We start from the raw sequence: 15,662 nt of genomic DNA, 5'->3' as shown, positions 1-15,662 counted from the left end.
TGTAAAATGAGTTATAATAAAACACATATTTTTTTTCTATATGTTCTTAAAAGCAAATTAATTTAATGTTCTTAAAAATCAGTTTTGTCAAGTTGATGTTTCTTTAAAAAATTACCCACCTATTTTTCCATAAATGGTAAAGTATATGATAGGAAAAAAATCATTAATGATGCATTGATATTGTAAAATGACTTATAATAAAACACATATTTGAAAAAAATCATTAATGATGTATTGATATTGTAAAATGACTTATAATCATTGATATTGTAAAATGACTTATAATAAAACACATATTTTTTTTTTCTAAAGTGAAAGTGATATTGTAAAATGACTTATAATAAAACACATATTTTTTTTTCTAAAGTGAATGAAAGTGATATTGTAAAATGACTTATAATAAAACACATATTTTTTTTTTCTAAAGTGAAAGTAACACACTTATTTTTTTTGTGGTGTCTTTGTGGTGTCCGGGGTTCGAACCCCGGACCTTGCATATTATGCGTTGTCCTTACCAACTGAGCTAAGCTCACGTGGACTTCTAAAGTGACTTATAATGATGCAATATAGCAAACATACACCCGCTTGGCGGCTTGGGTACATGGAAAAATACGGAGGGAGTAATATAGAAAACCCGCTTGAGTATATGGAAAATGCTAACTAGTGATTCTTGTAGACTTGTTAAATAATCTGATGGTAAAAATATTTTGCAACTTGTGTAGTCAACCTCTTAAAAATGTAAAAATCTACATTTTTAATACAAAATTTATTTATTTATTTATTGTGTCCTTAACAAGTGTTACATATGCACTAGTTAGCACTCTATATACACCACTCTTGTGCCAAGAATTCAGGAGAAACTGGTTTGAGTTATATAATTCAAAGTGTATCAAGACAAAGATTGAGAAGGAATATTCAGTTTAAGAACCATATTAACTATCCTAACTCACATCCTAGTGTTTTTGGTCATCATTAGTTGTTCCCATCGTCGCTCTCAGTCGAAAATCATGCTTTAAGACTTCTTGATCGGATTGCTCCAAAACTTGTCCATAAAATCAGAAAAATGGTATTTTCAACTATGTCTTCATTTTTTGTCATTTTCAATTATGTCTTCTTAATATTATATGTCCATGTTGTTTTATAAATCTAGGTAATACCAAGGTTTCAAAATCTATGGTTCAAACTGTGTTCGGATTGTATAATCCAAATAAATGGTATTTTCGCAAAAAAAATAAAAAAATAAGGTGAAGGTGAGAAAAACACAAGAAGGGGGGTTGAATTGTGTTTTGAAAAATTCTTCAATTCTCCTAAAAACTGAACACACTGATCAGAAGCTAAGTGAGACAGCTTCTGAAGTGATAATCAGAATCTAAATGCAGCGGAATAAAACAGAGAGAGAGAGAAGAAGAAGAACGACACAAAGCAATTATACTGGTTCCTTCCACAATCCGGAAGTAGTCCAGTCCCCCTTGCACTTCCAAGGAGATTTCACTATGAGTAATATCTGATTACAAATGCTCAAGCACACAAGCAAGAGACTTCCTTTGCTCAAGCACACAAGCTAGAGACTTCCTTTGCTCAAGAACACAATCAAGAGACTTCCTGCTCAAGCACAACTGCAAGAGACTTCCTAACTAAACAAAATTACACAGAAAATTGTTTAAGGTTGAACACTTGATATACAATCAGAGGTGCTCTCAATACAAATCAGATACAGACTCAATGGACTTAAGAATTTCTAAGATATGACTTTTAGACACAGAAATTCTAAGTGAATGCAGAACAATTTCAGCAGAGATTTGGCACTTGTAAAAATGTTATGAGTCTTTCGTTTAGCGTTCTTGCATTACCAAATTTCTAGGTCTTCACTCCTTTATATAGAGGTGTGAAAGAGACGTTGTGAAATTGCCAGCACACCAAAGAGTCGTTGTTGAAGCTTGATCTTTCACCAATGATCTTTTGCCTGATTTGGTTGTTGTCCTATGAAGAACCAATTTGAAATCCATTCCTTATCCAAAGGAACATATATGCAGGCGAGACCGTATTCTGGAGCTGTTTTCTTGTCTTGAAGCGTGGACACAAAACAGAGTAGTGGAGAACGTGGCTGTACAATTCGTACAATAGTACAATGTCAACGCTTTCGTCCAAATTGCAAGCACATGCCTTCAAACACCTTTGAAATGACCGTTGCAATGTTCCACTAATTTTCTGCTCTGTTTTCGAATCCAATAGACAGCTTTTGCAATGTAGATCCTTCAATCTTTGAATGTTTTGCAAATCCAGTTGATCTTCAGCTTCTGGTGAAATGACTTCTGATGAGGCAGCTTCTGATGAAGCAGCTTCTGCAGCTTCTGATGGTGCAGCTTCTTCAGCTTCTGATGATGTGGCTTCTGGACCTCTTGTCTTCAGAAACACTATTCTTCAGGAGCAGTATTTCTTCAGGAGCAGCTTGACTTCAGGAGCGCTTTGCCTTCAGAATCATCTAAGCTTCATTTCCTTTTGCTCTTTATTTGCTCATTCAGAACCAACCAATGATGTAACTTTTTAACTGTGGTCCTGTACACTTGAACAAATATTAGCTAGTCCAATTTACAATTTTTAATACCTTGTTATCATCAAAACTCTTTAAGGTTCATTGTTAAACACATTTTGTTCCAACATAAGGCACGTGAGAAAAACATAGGTTCAAAAAGTAATGGGTTAATTATGTTTCTAGTCCCTATAAAATAGCGACCTTGTAAGTTTAGTCCCTACTTAATTTTAATAGCATTTTTAGTCCCTATAAAAAAAAATTACTTATAATTTTAGTCCCTGCTAAAACAAAGTTTGATTAATTATCCTTAAACTCTTAAATTTTTGAACGATTTTTTTGAGACAAGATTAGAACACTATGAAAGGTTCGTTTACTAAAATTTAGAATTTTCTGACATGAAATGAATTAAATATGAATTTTTTAAAACGAAAAAAGTTAAAGATAAAAAGTAATAAAATCTGGATGTAGAAATCAAATTTTGCAATAATTTTTTGCGGACGAACTTTTAGTAATGTTCTAAACATGTCTGCAAAAAATTGCTCAAAAATTTAAGAGTTTAAGCATAAATTAAACAAATTTGAATTGAGTAGGGACTAATACTCAGTACAGAAAAACAAAATTAGGGACTAAAAATGCTATTAAAATTAAGTAGGGACTAAACTTACAAGGTCACTATTTTATAGGGACTAGAAACATAATTAACCCAAAAGTAATAGTCATAAATGAATGGTTCAAATGGTGTGTAAAATTGAATTTAAATTCTCTATGACACACACCTACACTTCATGCAATACAGAGCCGTTAGATCGAACTGAGGAAAAAAATTTGGAATTTGTCTCACTTTGATTAACGACTTTATGGTTTGCTGTACAGTACACAGGAAAGTAACCACACGTGCAAAACCTAAACTAACAAATAAAATTAAATAAACTCAATCATGCATGTTATTATCCAATGGTGTGAGTATATCTTACCTGATAAGGAGTTATTTAATAAATAAATTTCTTCAAGTAAAGACATGTTGGAAATTGTTGTTGGTATGATTCCAGACAGCATGTTGTTACTAATATCCAAAATCCTCAACCGATCAAGTTGACCAATAGCATGTGGAATAGTTTCTTTGATGAGATTTGAACTCAAATCTAGATACCGTAACATTGACAAGTCGGATATAGATTGAGGAATAGCTCCAACAATATTATTATAGGAAAGATCCAAATGATGAAGTTTTGCTAAGTCCCCTATCCTTGAAGGAATTTCTCCAACAAAATAATTGTCGCTCAAATCCAACCATTTCAATCTCTTCAACTCAAGTAACTCATGTGGTAACTCACCATAGAAACTATTGCCTTGTAAATCAAGAACTGCAAGGAAAGAAAGATTTCCCAATTGAGGAGAAATTGTACCTTCAAGGTCCATGTTATTAAGATCCAATGCATTTACTCTTCCATGATGTTCATCACAAGTAACACCAACCCAATTGCATGAAGAGAAAGAAGAAGTAGAAGAGGATATTGACCAATTACTAAGCATATGATAAGGTGATAAGTGTTTAAAAGTGATATATTTCATATAGGAGTTTAGGCATTTTAGTGACTTGTTTTGCAAGATTCTCCATGGAAAACTCCAAATATTATGCAAATATGTCATATATGCTTTTGAGCCTTATTCTACCCTTTTTGGTGCAGGAAAATACAAGCAAGGAGCAAGAAGCGTCAAAGTTCAAGTTCCTATGCCATTAGCGTGTCCTACGCTATTAGCGTGATGAAGAAATGCTCAAGGTCAGAGAGATACGCCAATAGCTTGCCTGTGGCGTGATTCTGGGCAGATGGAAAGATACACGCTATTAGCGTGAGCTACGCTATTAGCGTATTTTGTCCAGAGAGGTACGCTAATAGTGTACCTGGAGCGTAGAAGCAGAAGCCAGTTATGAAGAACTACGCTATTAGCGTAATATACGCTGTTAGCGTAAATGCTCCAGGGAATGCTTGTGTCCTTGAGCCATCTCCTGATCCAACCATACCTCCCCTGTGTACTTATGCTAGGACATCATGCTGAAGGGTAGGTATTTTGTGAGGAAAGACAACAATGAGGTTAGGCATGCACTAACAAAAGAGATGACCGCAGAAGCATGTTTAGCTTTTCAGTTTCTTGTCCATAATGCCTTACCTAGAGCCCACACTTCTGATGCCCCAAAGGCTGTCATCCCACTTATTTGGTGTATCATCAAAGGAGTGCAGGTCGACATTGCTCGGATAATAGCTAATGAGTTGAAGCAGGTGGCTGTGAAGTGTGCTACAGGTGCCAAGAAGGTTGCTTTGTTCTATCCCGGACTGATCATGGGTTTGCTAAGGGCCAATGGTGTGACCATTTCTGGGCCCTTTGATGAAGACATTGAGAGCTCCATCAATGACTCTTCCATTCATACCTGGGAGAAGCGAGAGCAAAGGGCAGCCCAGTATCACTTTTCTGATGATGAGGGTGGCCCATCTGAGGGAGCTGGTTCTTTTGATTTTTCAGGTTTGCAGACCTTCATGCTGGAGCAACAAATGCATAACCAATATGTGAGGGACCAGAACAGCTTCTTGATGGATCAGAACGAGGCAATTTATAGGAGCAACTTGGGTATTCATCAAGACCTCTACAATGCTCACATGTATCCGAGAAATGCTGATTACCCGGTCATGACACCTGACCAGTACCAGAGCTATGTTCACTGGCCTGAGGGCAGGCCAGGTCCTTATGTGGGGGTGGCAGATGCTGTTGATGATGAGGCTACACCTGAGCCTGAAAATGCTGGAGGTGAAGATGATGACGTGGAGGAGGATCTTGAGATGGATGATGCTGATGATGATCAGTGATATCATGGATTTTTAGTGATGTTTTTATTTTTGCTTTCGAACTTATGTTTCTTTATTTCATGTTGGAACTTATTTAATTTGGTTGTTTTTGTACTCTTCGAGCATTGTGGTTTTTAGTGCTCGACCTGATACTTTAGTACTTTATATTATTGTGGCTTAATAACTTAGCTTTTTGGTTTTTAACTTATGCTTTGGATGAATTTTTTGTTTACATCTTGCTTGTGTCTCTCAAAAGAAAATTGCTCATGAACAATAAATTTTAAAGTGCTCCATGGAGCCATGTTTGAGCAAAAGCAGGTGAGTGATAATGATATTACTTGTGAGAAAGCGTAAGGCCAAGGTATTGGTTTCCTGTTATTCTAGGTTTTTACTAAGAATTTGAAACTTGTACTTTGCACAAAATGTATCTCATTTAATTCTTGTCATAAACATAAATATTTATGAACCACTTAGTACTTAACCTAAATGTGAGGTAACTTCAAACTGTTGTATATATATGCTGGAGACCGATAATCACCGTCTAACTTGTTTTAGTTATGTTAAATCTGATAATCATTTTGAATTGTTTGAAAGCATGGAAAGGATCAAGGCACTTTTTGAATTGAGAGTAACCTACTTGACCACATAAAGCCTACCTGTGAGAAGAGCGAATATCTGATACCCCAATCTGAGCCAAATGAATCAAGTCCTCAAACATGAACTGTCAATATTCATAAGCACAATGCTTGTTGAATTTGCCTGAAATTTTTCAAAAATCCAGTTCATGGTTGAATCTTATAGGACTTTGATAATTTTAATTTGTTGAACCCTTAACCTCTTTGTACTTTGTCCCTTGCCTTAGGATAGGGGAACATTCAATTAGAGTTTTGTTGTATTCAAGTTGGGGAGAAAAAGAGACATTATATGTCAAGTTTATGGTGAAATTGTTAAAATAACCTGACAACATTGAATCAAAGAAAAAAATTGTACATTTGAAAAAGAAAAAGAAAAGAAAAAGAAGGAAAAGAAAAAAAATAGAATAAGTTGTCAAGGTTATTGGTTTGTTTGATAATCACCAAAGGTTGTAATTATTGGTAGGGAAGATATTGGATTTCAAGTTGTGATACAAAAAAATGTTCCTCTTTGATAGGCTTTCTGATCAATTGCCCCACATATGACATTTCTTGTGTAGCCCGGCCAAGTTATAACCTTTTCAAGACCTTTTGATCCATGCTTTTATGCTTTTTAAGACGATATTTGGATGGACACCTAACTTAAATAGGATGTTAGCATGATTGTTGGATGTGTGTTCATTACCTTACTTATTATTATCATAGTATTTCATTTACTTTTAAAGAAGTGTGTTAGGTGTGGTTCATAGATAGTTATGTTTATGTTTTGAAGTTTATGATGTATAGTTTGTGCTTAGGACATATTTCGCATTCTTAGTTTGTACCTAGAGTAGCGGAGGTCTTCATGCTTGCCAGCGCGATCATATTTGAATCACCATTTGTTTAAATTTTTGTTTTGAATTGTTTGACACCATGTTAAAAACCTTGTCCAAAGCCTTGTTAGTTTCCTGTTCAATTGATTTGTTTGAGGACAAACAAAAAGCCAAGTTGGGGAGAGTTTGATAAGTGTTTAAAAGTGATATATTTCATATAGGAGTTTAGGCATTTTAGTGACTTGTTTTGCAAGATTCTCCATGGAAAACTCCAAATATTATGCAAATATGTCATATATGCTTTTGAGCCTTATTCTACCCTTTTTGGTGCAGGAAAATACAAGCAAGGAGCAAGAAGCGTCAAAGTTCAAGTTCCTACGCCATTAGCGTGTCCTACGCTATTAGCGTGATGAAGAAATGCTCAAGGTCAGAGAGATACGCCAATAGCTTACCTGTGGCGTGATTCTGGGCAGATGGAAAGATACACGCTATTAGCGTATTTTGTCCAGAGAGGTACGCTAATAGCGTACCTGGAGCGTAGAAGCAGAAGCCAGTTATGAAGAACTACGCTATTAGCGTAATATACGCTGTTAGCGTAAATGCTCCAGGGAGCCACGCCATTAGCGTAGCTGGAGCGTAGAAGCAGGGCAAGGCCAACGTGGCACAAGCCCATTGGCTAGATTATAGGCCGACATACCACGCTATTAGCGTAATCTGCGCTATTAGCGTAGGTACAAAAACACAGGCCCTTTAAATAGCATTTTTACCTCTCTTTTAGGTCATTCACTATTCCATTGATATTTTCATACATTCTAAGAGAGAGGTCAGAGCTATTTCCAAGAGAGAAACACAAAGCAAGTGATTAAGGAGTAGATTCAACCTAGATTCATTGAGACATCAAGGATCTTGGCATGGAATCTTCATCTTTCCTTCATTCCTTGCATTAGTTTACATGTCTATGTATAGCTATCACCTTCTTTGTAGTATTGAGGTAACAACCAAGCTATTATGTAATCTTTTGATCTTTTAATATATAAGGTTCTAGCTTAATGATTCAATATTGTTGTTATTCTTGCTTTTAATGCTTTCAAAGAGATTCAAGATGATTTGGACACAAACTCTTGAATCTAGAAATAGAATAACAATCTGTACTTGCGAAAAGTACGGTCAGGGATACTAGGGTTAAGTATCGTATATTAGGGTTTAGACTCATTATTGGATGCCTCGAGAATGCTCTCAAAAGTAGTATTTATAGCCTGCTATGGGCTTGGGTTTCGGTTGCTTGGTTCCCAAGCAACAGGGGTATTTGTGTATTTTAGGCGGTTTCTAGAGGTTTCTAGAAGCTTAGATGGGCGATGCCTTAAGGCGAGCACGCCGGAGTCTCAGGAGCCCTTTTGGAGGGCGCATGAGCCCTTCTGGAGGTCTTAGAGCCTTTCTGGAGGGCTTCTAAGCATTTAGGAATATTTATGACGGTTCACAGCCCCCCAAGCACGAGTCTTGGGACAAGGCGAAGTGATGACAACATGGGATTGGACTTTTCTGGAAGTCATTAAGTCTTTAGGAAGGTTTTGGTGGTTCACAGCCCCCCAAGCACGAGTCTTGGGACAAGGCGAAGTGTTTGAATTGCTCAATGCTCTGTTTATAGTATGTATGTGCCTTTGGGCGCTGTCGTCCGAACTTGGAGAAACCCCCTAGGGTGATTTTACGTTTTCTTCGAAGACCCCCATGGAGTATGTATTCAAATTGTATGTATTCAAATTGCTTTATAGGTCGACCACTCACAGCCCCCCAAGCACGAGTCTTGGGACAAGGCGAAGTGGTTTGTATCGTCGTGACGAGTTGAATTCTTTATGGTGATTCCTCATTAAATTTGCGCCGGTTTTGTTTGCTGAGTTCGTTTTGGAGATTTACATAAACAATTTTATTACTTTTGATGCTTTGGCGATTTTTGACGATTTGAATTGTTGAGCTTATTTTCTTATATGCTCCGGTGACTGTGTCAGCTCAGATTCTCAGCATTTAGCGTTGATATTCCAGCGACTTTTGAGGTTGTGGCGCCTTTAACATTTATTTTGCCGGACAATCAGCGACTTATTTAGTCGAACTCGTTTAGGGAGGTCGCATAACTTTATTTCTTTCGGCGGCTTATTTAGTCGAACCCTTTTAGGGTGGCCGCCTATTTGTTGCTGGCGACTTATTTAGTCGAACCCTCTACAGGGTGGTCGCATAATCTTTATTTCTTTCGGCGGCTTATTTAGTCGAACCCTTTTAGGGTGGCCACCTATTTGTTGCTGGCGACTTATTTAGTCGAACCCTCTACAGGGTGGTCGCATAATCTTTATTTCTTTCGGCGGCTTATTTAGTCGAACCCTTTTAGGGTGGCCGCCTATTTGTTGTTGGCGACTTATTTAGTCGAACCCTCTACAGGGTGGTCGCATCATCTTTATTTCTTTCGGCGGCTTATTTAGTCGAACCCTTTTAGGGTGGCCGCCTATTTGTTGTTGGCGACTTATTTAGTCGAACCCTCTACAGGGTGGTCGCATAATCTTTATTTCTTTCGGCAGCTTATTTAGTCGAACCCTTTTAGGGTGGCCGCCTATTTGTTGCTGGCGACTTATTTAGTCGAACCCTCTACAGGGTGGTCGCATAATCTTTATTTCTTTCGGCGGCTTATTTAGTCGAACCCTTTTAGGGTGGCCGCCTATTTGTTGCTGGCGACTTATTTAGTGGAACCCTCTACAGGGTGGTCGCATAATCTTTATTTCTTTTGGCGGCTTATTTAGTCGAACCCTTTTAGGGTGGCCACCTATTTGTTGCTGGCAACTTATTTAGTCGAACCCTCTACAGGGTGGTCGCATAATTTGTAGATTCCGTTGATGTCGTAGTAGCAGCACCTGGACAAAACAAACAGAAAATAGCAAAGTATTTTTTAGAAAGTAGGGTGCCTTGTTAGAAACCTGCAAAACAAATCTCAAAGGTCGAGAAAGGTTAGAATAACTCCGTGTTTCATCTTCAAGCTCTAAATGGTGGGATCATTGCTTTTTTCATTTTGGCGTGTTTATTTGGCGATTTCTTCTTGTTTGTTTAATCTCGCCCATGGCGGGCTTGTTTGCCTTCCAAACTTTTCATCTGAAATATAACGTTACTTCCGAACTTCCAAAATAAATAAAAGAGTTTTAATCATCCTCAATCATATTCAAAGGGAACTATTTAATCTCTATCTACCTCCTATTTAGCTTGCCTGTACTTTCTACTCTTCTTCCTCTCTTCTTCGTCCTTCTACTTAAATTGGGAATAAATATCTTATTCAATTTTACTCTTTTTGGTTCTCTTACTAATTCGGGACTATCTCGCCCATTAACATATCATTCTCTTATTAAATCCAAACTAACTCGCTCACTCTATTACTCTCTATGTATATATTTCCTCCTATGAAGTTAGGACTAAGTCTTCTGCCTAATTTTGTTCTTCTATGTGGGTCTGGTGCTAATTAAACTATTTATTTATGTTTTTTCTAAACAGTTAGCTCAGTTCGTGAAGTAAATGGTACATGAAAGGGGTTCCTAGGAAAGAGAGGTGGGTCACTTGGACCCCTTAAATACCAAGACTTTCCTAGCCAGAATCCCTCATATGTGACATTTTAACAATACTACACTTCACTTCTGTCATGAGGTACCTAAAGTAGTTAAATAATTTTCCTAATAATAGAATTTGTTTTACAAATCCAACTTAATAAATATAATTACAGCTATATTTCCTGTTAGATTGAAACTAATTTTTCCGCTAAGTTATGTTATGCTCCACTCGTCCTTTACTATATCTCTTCCATCCCGTAGGTATAATTGTCTCTAAGAATTTCTCTGCTCACCCGATTTCGAATGGAACTATGAAGGAAACAAGGCCATGCATGTCTTTCAACAAGTGACTATCAAATGATATTGAAGGAGATCACAGAAAAAAGATTCACAGAGTTTGCCAAAGTTATATGTCACCAATAAAAATTGAAACAAAGCACGCCAAAGTATATCAAAATGAGAGGGATATTTAAAATAAAACCGTTCTTCATTGGCGTTGTTGGTATCAAAGGAAACATTAATGGATTCTTCTTTGCATGATCGTAACGGCGACGATGGTGCTGAAGAGTCGAGCTTGTCGGTTGCTATGGATATATCATTTCAATATGGCGCTCTTTTCCTCTTTCCTTTGGTTGTTCTTTACCTTGTCATTCTCAGTCTTTGTTTTGCTGAACACTTCTCGCCGGATTCAAATGCTGTCAAACATGACGCACAATTTCCTAATTATTTTTTAAATCTTCAATCACGGGCCTACTTGCTGTAGTACACTATATTGTCAAGCTACTTCATGCCAACAAAGATTGAGAAGTACTTAAGCAAAGATTGAAAAGCTACTTCATGAGTGTAAAAGATCTATCAAAAATCATTATCTTTGATGGACTTGGTTAAAAAAGCAAAGCTTTCATGCATTATAATTACTCTTGTGGATTAGCCGTTAACGACTTGTATATATCTACGAAGTCAAGCACATAGCACTATATAGTATGACTATAAAATAATTCCTCATGTGGTTCAATCAAGTTGTATATGTAACCAGCTAATTTTCTCTAAACAAAACATTAATATTACGTTAACATATCTTCTCAAATATATATTTTCTCAAAATATATTCGGCAATAAATTCTCTTCAAATCAGAAAGCGTAAACAGATCGTCTCAAAATATGTTGAGCAAAAATTTATTCCAAATCAAAAGTGTAAATGTGTTGAGAAATAATATTCTTATCTGATATGGATGGGGTGAGTATTCCTCGCCAAGTCAATTGCTTATCAAACCTCCCGCCGCTTTCGTTGAAGTCCTCGTCGGACCTTGTTCTGTATAAATAACGTCATCTTTCTCGGTTTTTGTTTCGCTGATTAGATTGACTATCTGGAACAATAAAACGCTTCAAGGAAAATATGTGGTTTAAAACAATCCGATAAGATATAAACCGACGTAATCAAAAGCTAAAAAGAGCATAATAACCTCATGGGCGATCAAAAGGACATATAAGTCCTCATCTGAATTTCGATAATGCAATTTTCAAAACACAAAATATCAAAATTCTGTTAAATAATGGAATAAAGGAAGCACATGACTAATGAAAGAGTGATGGGCGAACGTGGATTTATCCGAATAAAAGAAACCGCCACCAGGATTGATAAAGAAGTCGAAATTACACAACTAACACATTGTGAGATTAAAAAGAACCAAAAACAAGCACATTAGGATTTAAATTCAAAAGAACCAAAAACACTTACTTATAAGGTATAGGAGATAGTCAATTGGAATCTAAAGCGCCTATGGATTGGATTAAAATTGATGAGAACACTCACATACCAGATTATCATGATATCCACTAAAATTATGCATTTTAACACAAACTGATTCTTTCACTTAAAATATTACAATTTAGATTTTTCAAACGGCAATACTCACACCTGTTAATCCATCATGTGTTTGTATGTACACAAAGTTTAACACATAGAGGACATCCGTTTAGAATGGAACAGACTCATCACACCTTGCGATTAATTATGAAAAACAATTCCACCGATTTAAGAAAACTCGCGATTGAAAAGCTCATCAATACTCACTAATTTTAAGAAAAACAATTCTACTGTCCCTAAAGAGAGTATGACATAGGAACCAATTATTTATTTACCTTTTAGTTAATCGATTTCATATAACATACTACAAGTCAAGAATTTAAGAGCGTTATGGTCTTTAAGATAAATACGATCCGCTTATCTTGGTTTGTTCATAGTGATGATGGCATGAGTGATGACCGCTGAAGATCTTGATACGGCCGTGAGGCAACGCCGTGATGATGAGGGTCTCGCCTTACAGGGTGTAGCCATGGCGATGAGAAAATTGGATTCAAATCACGATGAGAGGTGTGATCAAGAATTTTAGGTTTAGGGTTTCCAAATCACGATTTGCGATTAAAAACGTGGTCAAGGTTAGTTTTACCTCTTCCCACAGACGGCGCCAACTGTACTTGCGAAAAGTACGGTCAGGGATACTAGGGTTAAGTATCGTATATTAGGGTTTAGACTCATTATTGGATGCCTCGAGAATGCTCTCAAGAGTAGTATTTATAGCCTGCTATGGGCTTGGGTTTCGGTTGCTTGGTTCCCAAGCAACAGGGGTATTTGTGTATTTTAGGCGGTTTCTAGAGGTTTCTAGAAGCTTAGATGGGCGATGCCTTAAGGCGAGCACGCCGGAGTCTCAGGAGCCCTTTTGGAGGGCGCATGAGCCCTTCTGGAGGTCTTAGAGCCTTTCTGGAGGGCTTCTAAGCATTTAGGAATATTTATGACGGTTCACAATCTATCTTATGTTATATCACTCTTGACAAGTTTGTAAACCTTTGATAATTACTTTTAATCAAGATTTTAATGCTTTCGGATACTTAATCAGGCTGGACACGGTCGATTAAGTTATCTGATCGACTCTGTTATCGTTTAAGGGATTTGGACACGAATGTTTAAACGCTAACTTAGAAATAACGATGTCGCTTTGGACACGAAGGATGTTGTAGAAATGATTGTAATAATATTGGTTATAAAGCTAGAATCTGTTAATCGATCGAGAGATTGCTGCTGTTATGCTTGCTCGTTATCTTATACCGCAAGCGAAATAGTTCGATCTCCTCTCGTTTTTACTTTATTGTCATCTATGGATATAGTGTTACAAACAAACATATTTATAAATGATACCTTAATGTGAAAGATTGTGAAAACGCTTATGATATAACGCAACTCCCTGTAGAAAACGATCCTATATATACTCACGTGTACATAGTTATATGACATGCAGAAAAACTACATCATAAGGGTCTAAGGTAATTGAGGATTTGAATCCAAGAAGTGATAATTCTTCGATAGTTATGTTTTTTTCACTACTCACAACTAAGCAAGTGAAGAAATAATAATAGAGTAAGGTAGAGAGAATACAGAGCCAAGAGTGAAAAGAGTATAACTTGGCCATTTTCAATAGGATGCATGAGAGTCTAAGCACCAAGGAGAATATTTATACCAATATATACATGCATATTTTATTTTTTTTCCTTAATAATTAGCGAGAGTCGTTTGTCTCTTAAGTATATACTCCCTCCGTTTCACAATACTTGTCCATTTTGGAGAATTATTTTGTTTCATTTTACTTGTCCCTTTCAAGTTTCAATGCAACATTAATTATTGGTTTATCAATAATACCCTTACTTATTTATTGTAGAGAGAGAAATAATAGAATGAAATAATAAATGAGTAAGGGTATTATAGAAAAAACACAAATAATTTCATCAAAAATGACAACATTTATTTGATTCCTTGGTATGTGTAATTTCTTCAAAATGGACAAGTATTGTGAAACGGAGGGAGTAGTTTAGACGGTACGACTATATACACCCTCCGGTCACTGTTATAAGCAAAAATATACTTTTTAGGTTCATTCAATAAATGATGTATGTGGCCCATTAAATAGACCACATACATCATTTAATGAATGAACCTAAAAAATGAAATTTTGCTTATAATAGTGACCGGAGGGTGTACACATTTAATATCTTGGGATGTGAGTTTGATCTCACAATGTTTCATTTCTCCGCATTTAATTTGCGTGAGTTTCAACGGAAGACTCTTTGAAGCAAAAACAAAGAGTGTCGTTTAATGTTCCATCAAATAGATTAAGAAAAACAATAAATGAATTAACAAGTGTAATAATTTTAACAAATTCTTACCATTAATATTGGTTGTTAGCAATTGTCATAGATGTACTTCCCGTCATCACTGTTATAAGCAAAAAAAAAATTTTAGATTTATTAAATAAGTAATATGTTTGATTTATTGACGAGATATATCACTTATTCAATTAATCTAAAAAATAATGACCGAAGGGTGTATAATGTGATACAGTTGACTTGGTGTTGATAAGCCTGTCAAATGGGTGGCTAAACCAAAGTTTTTTGGGCGCTGGTGGCCACATATAACAAGTCGGCGAGAACAAACAAAAAACAGTGACAATGAAATTGGTGGTATGTGATTAAAGAGTGGGAATGCGTAGAGTCATATAGAAACTAACCGAAGATTGGGAAGCGATTTTGTATCAATCATTTTTTTTTTTTGGTTACATTGTATCATTCATTTTAAACAAGTATATTATATATTCCCTTCAAAAAAGTATATTATACTCATTTTACATAATACAGTGTACTTACGATTTTACATATTTTTTTATTAAGATTGTAAAATGTATTTTAATGAAAAATAATAATGGATTACAATTTTTTTCTTTCAAAAAAAAAAATAATGGATTACAATTTTTTATTGTAAACATATGCAGCTAGCCTCTTGTTAATTTGCATGTCTCTTGTAAACATATCGTAATCAAACCACGTTAATTAGATATTCAAACTTCCCTGGTCGACAAAATGTGCAATCTCTCTTTTGAATAGGATAAACTACATGAAGCTAAACATATGAACAATTGAATTGTGGTCGACCGTCGACATATTAAAACTTTCCTAGTCCACAAAATTCTGTCTTCTTCGGTGGGGTCTATAAGGGACCGCATCTTTTATATGCAGCTAGCCTCTTGTTTCTTTGCATGTCTTATTGATTAATGTTGATTATTATGCATATTTTGATTGGTACTTCAATATAAGGGTATCACTATTTATGAAAGTGAATACTCCCTCCGGTCCTAAATATAAGCAAATTTGACTTTTTACATTCATTCAATTAATGATGTATGTGGTCCATAATATGAACCACATACATCATTAATTGAATG

The 15,662-nt window shown here is 35.9% G+C and overlaps 1 protein-coding gene across 2 annotated transcripts; it reads left to right on the top strand.

Annotated features, from left to right (window-relative positions):
- The first annotated feature begins 3,244 nt into the window (after nucleotides 1-3,244).
- On the top strand, nucleotides 3,245-13,930 carry LOC146944133 (uncharacterized). Of its 2 annotated transcripts, none has more exons than XR_015025857.1 (2): nucleotides 3,245-4,074; nucleotides 13,706-13,930. XR_015025857.1 is itself a non-coding variant. In XM_085742546.1 (2 exons), the coding sequence occupies exon 2, from the start codon at nucleotides 4,585-4,587 to the stop codon at nucleotides 5,392-5,394; it is 810 nt and encodes a 269-aa protein (XP_085598672.1). In that variant the 5' UTR covers nucleotides 4,012-4,074; nucleotides 4,222-4,584; the 3' UTR covers nucleotides 5,395-5,545. The 2 variants fall into 2 exon arrangements, 1 of the variants encoding a protein (XP_085598672.1); XM_085742546.1 differs by lacking the exon at nucleotides 13,706-13,930 and adding an exon at nucleotides 4,222-5,545 and having other exon boundaries at nucleotides 4,012-4,074.
- The last annotated feature ends 1,732 nt before the right edge of the window (nucleotides 13,931-15,662 follow it).

This window comes from Medicago sativa, chromosome 2 (genome assembly GCF_051527215.1).
Source record: "Medicago sativa cultivar Bolivia chromosome 2, Bolivia_mono, whole genome shotgun sequence".
NCBI lineage: Eukaryota > Viridiplantae > Streptophyta > Magnoliopsida > Fabales > Fabaceae > Medicago > Medicago sativa.
The sequence above is the reverse complement of the archived record's forward strand: the minus strand, read 5'-3'. Positions and strand labels throughout refer to the sequence as shown.

Coding starts and splice junctions, on each gene's coding strand:
- LOC146944133 (XM_085742546.1), top strand. CDS start 4,585: ATGCTGAAGGGTAGGTATTTTGTGAGGAAAGACAACAATGAGGTTAGG.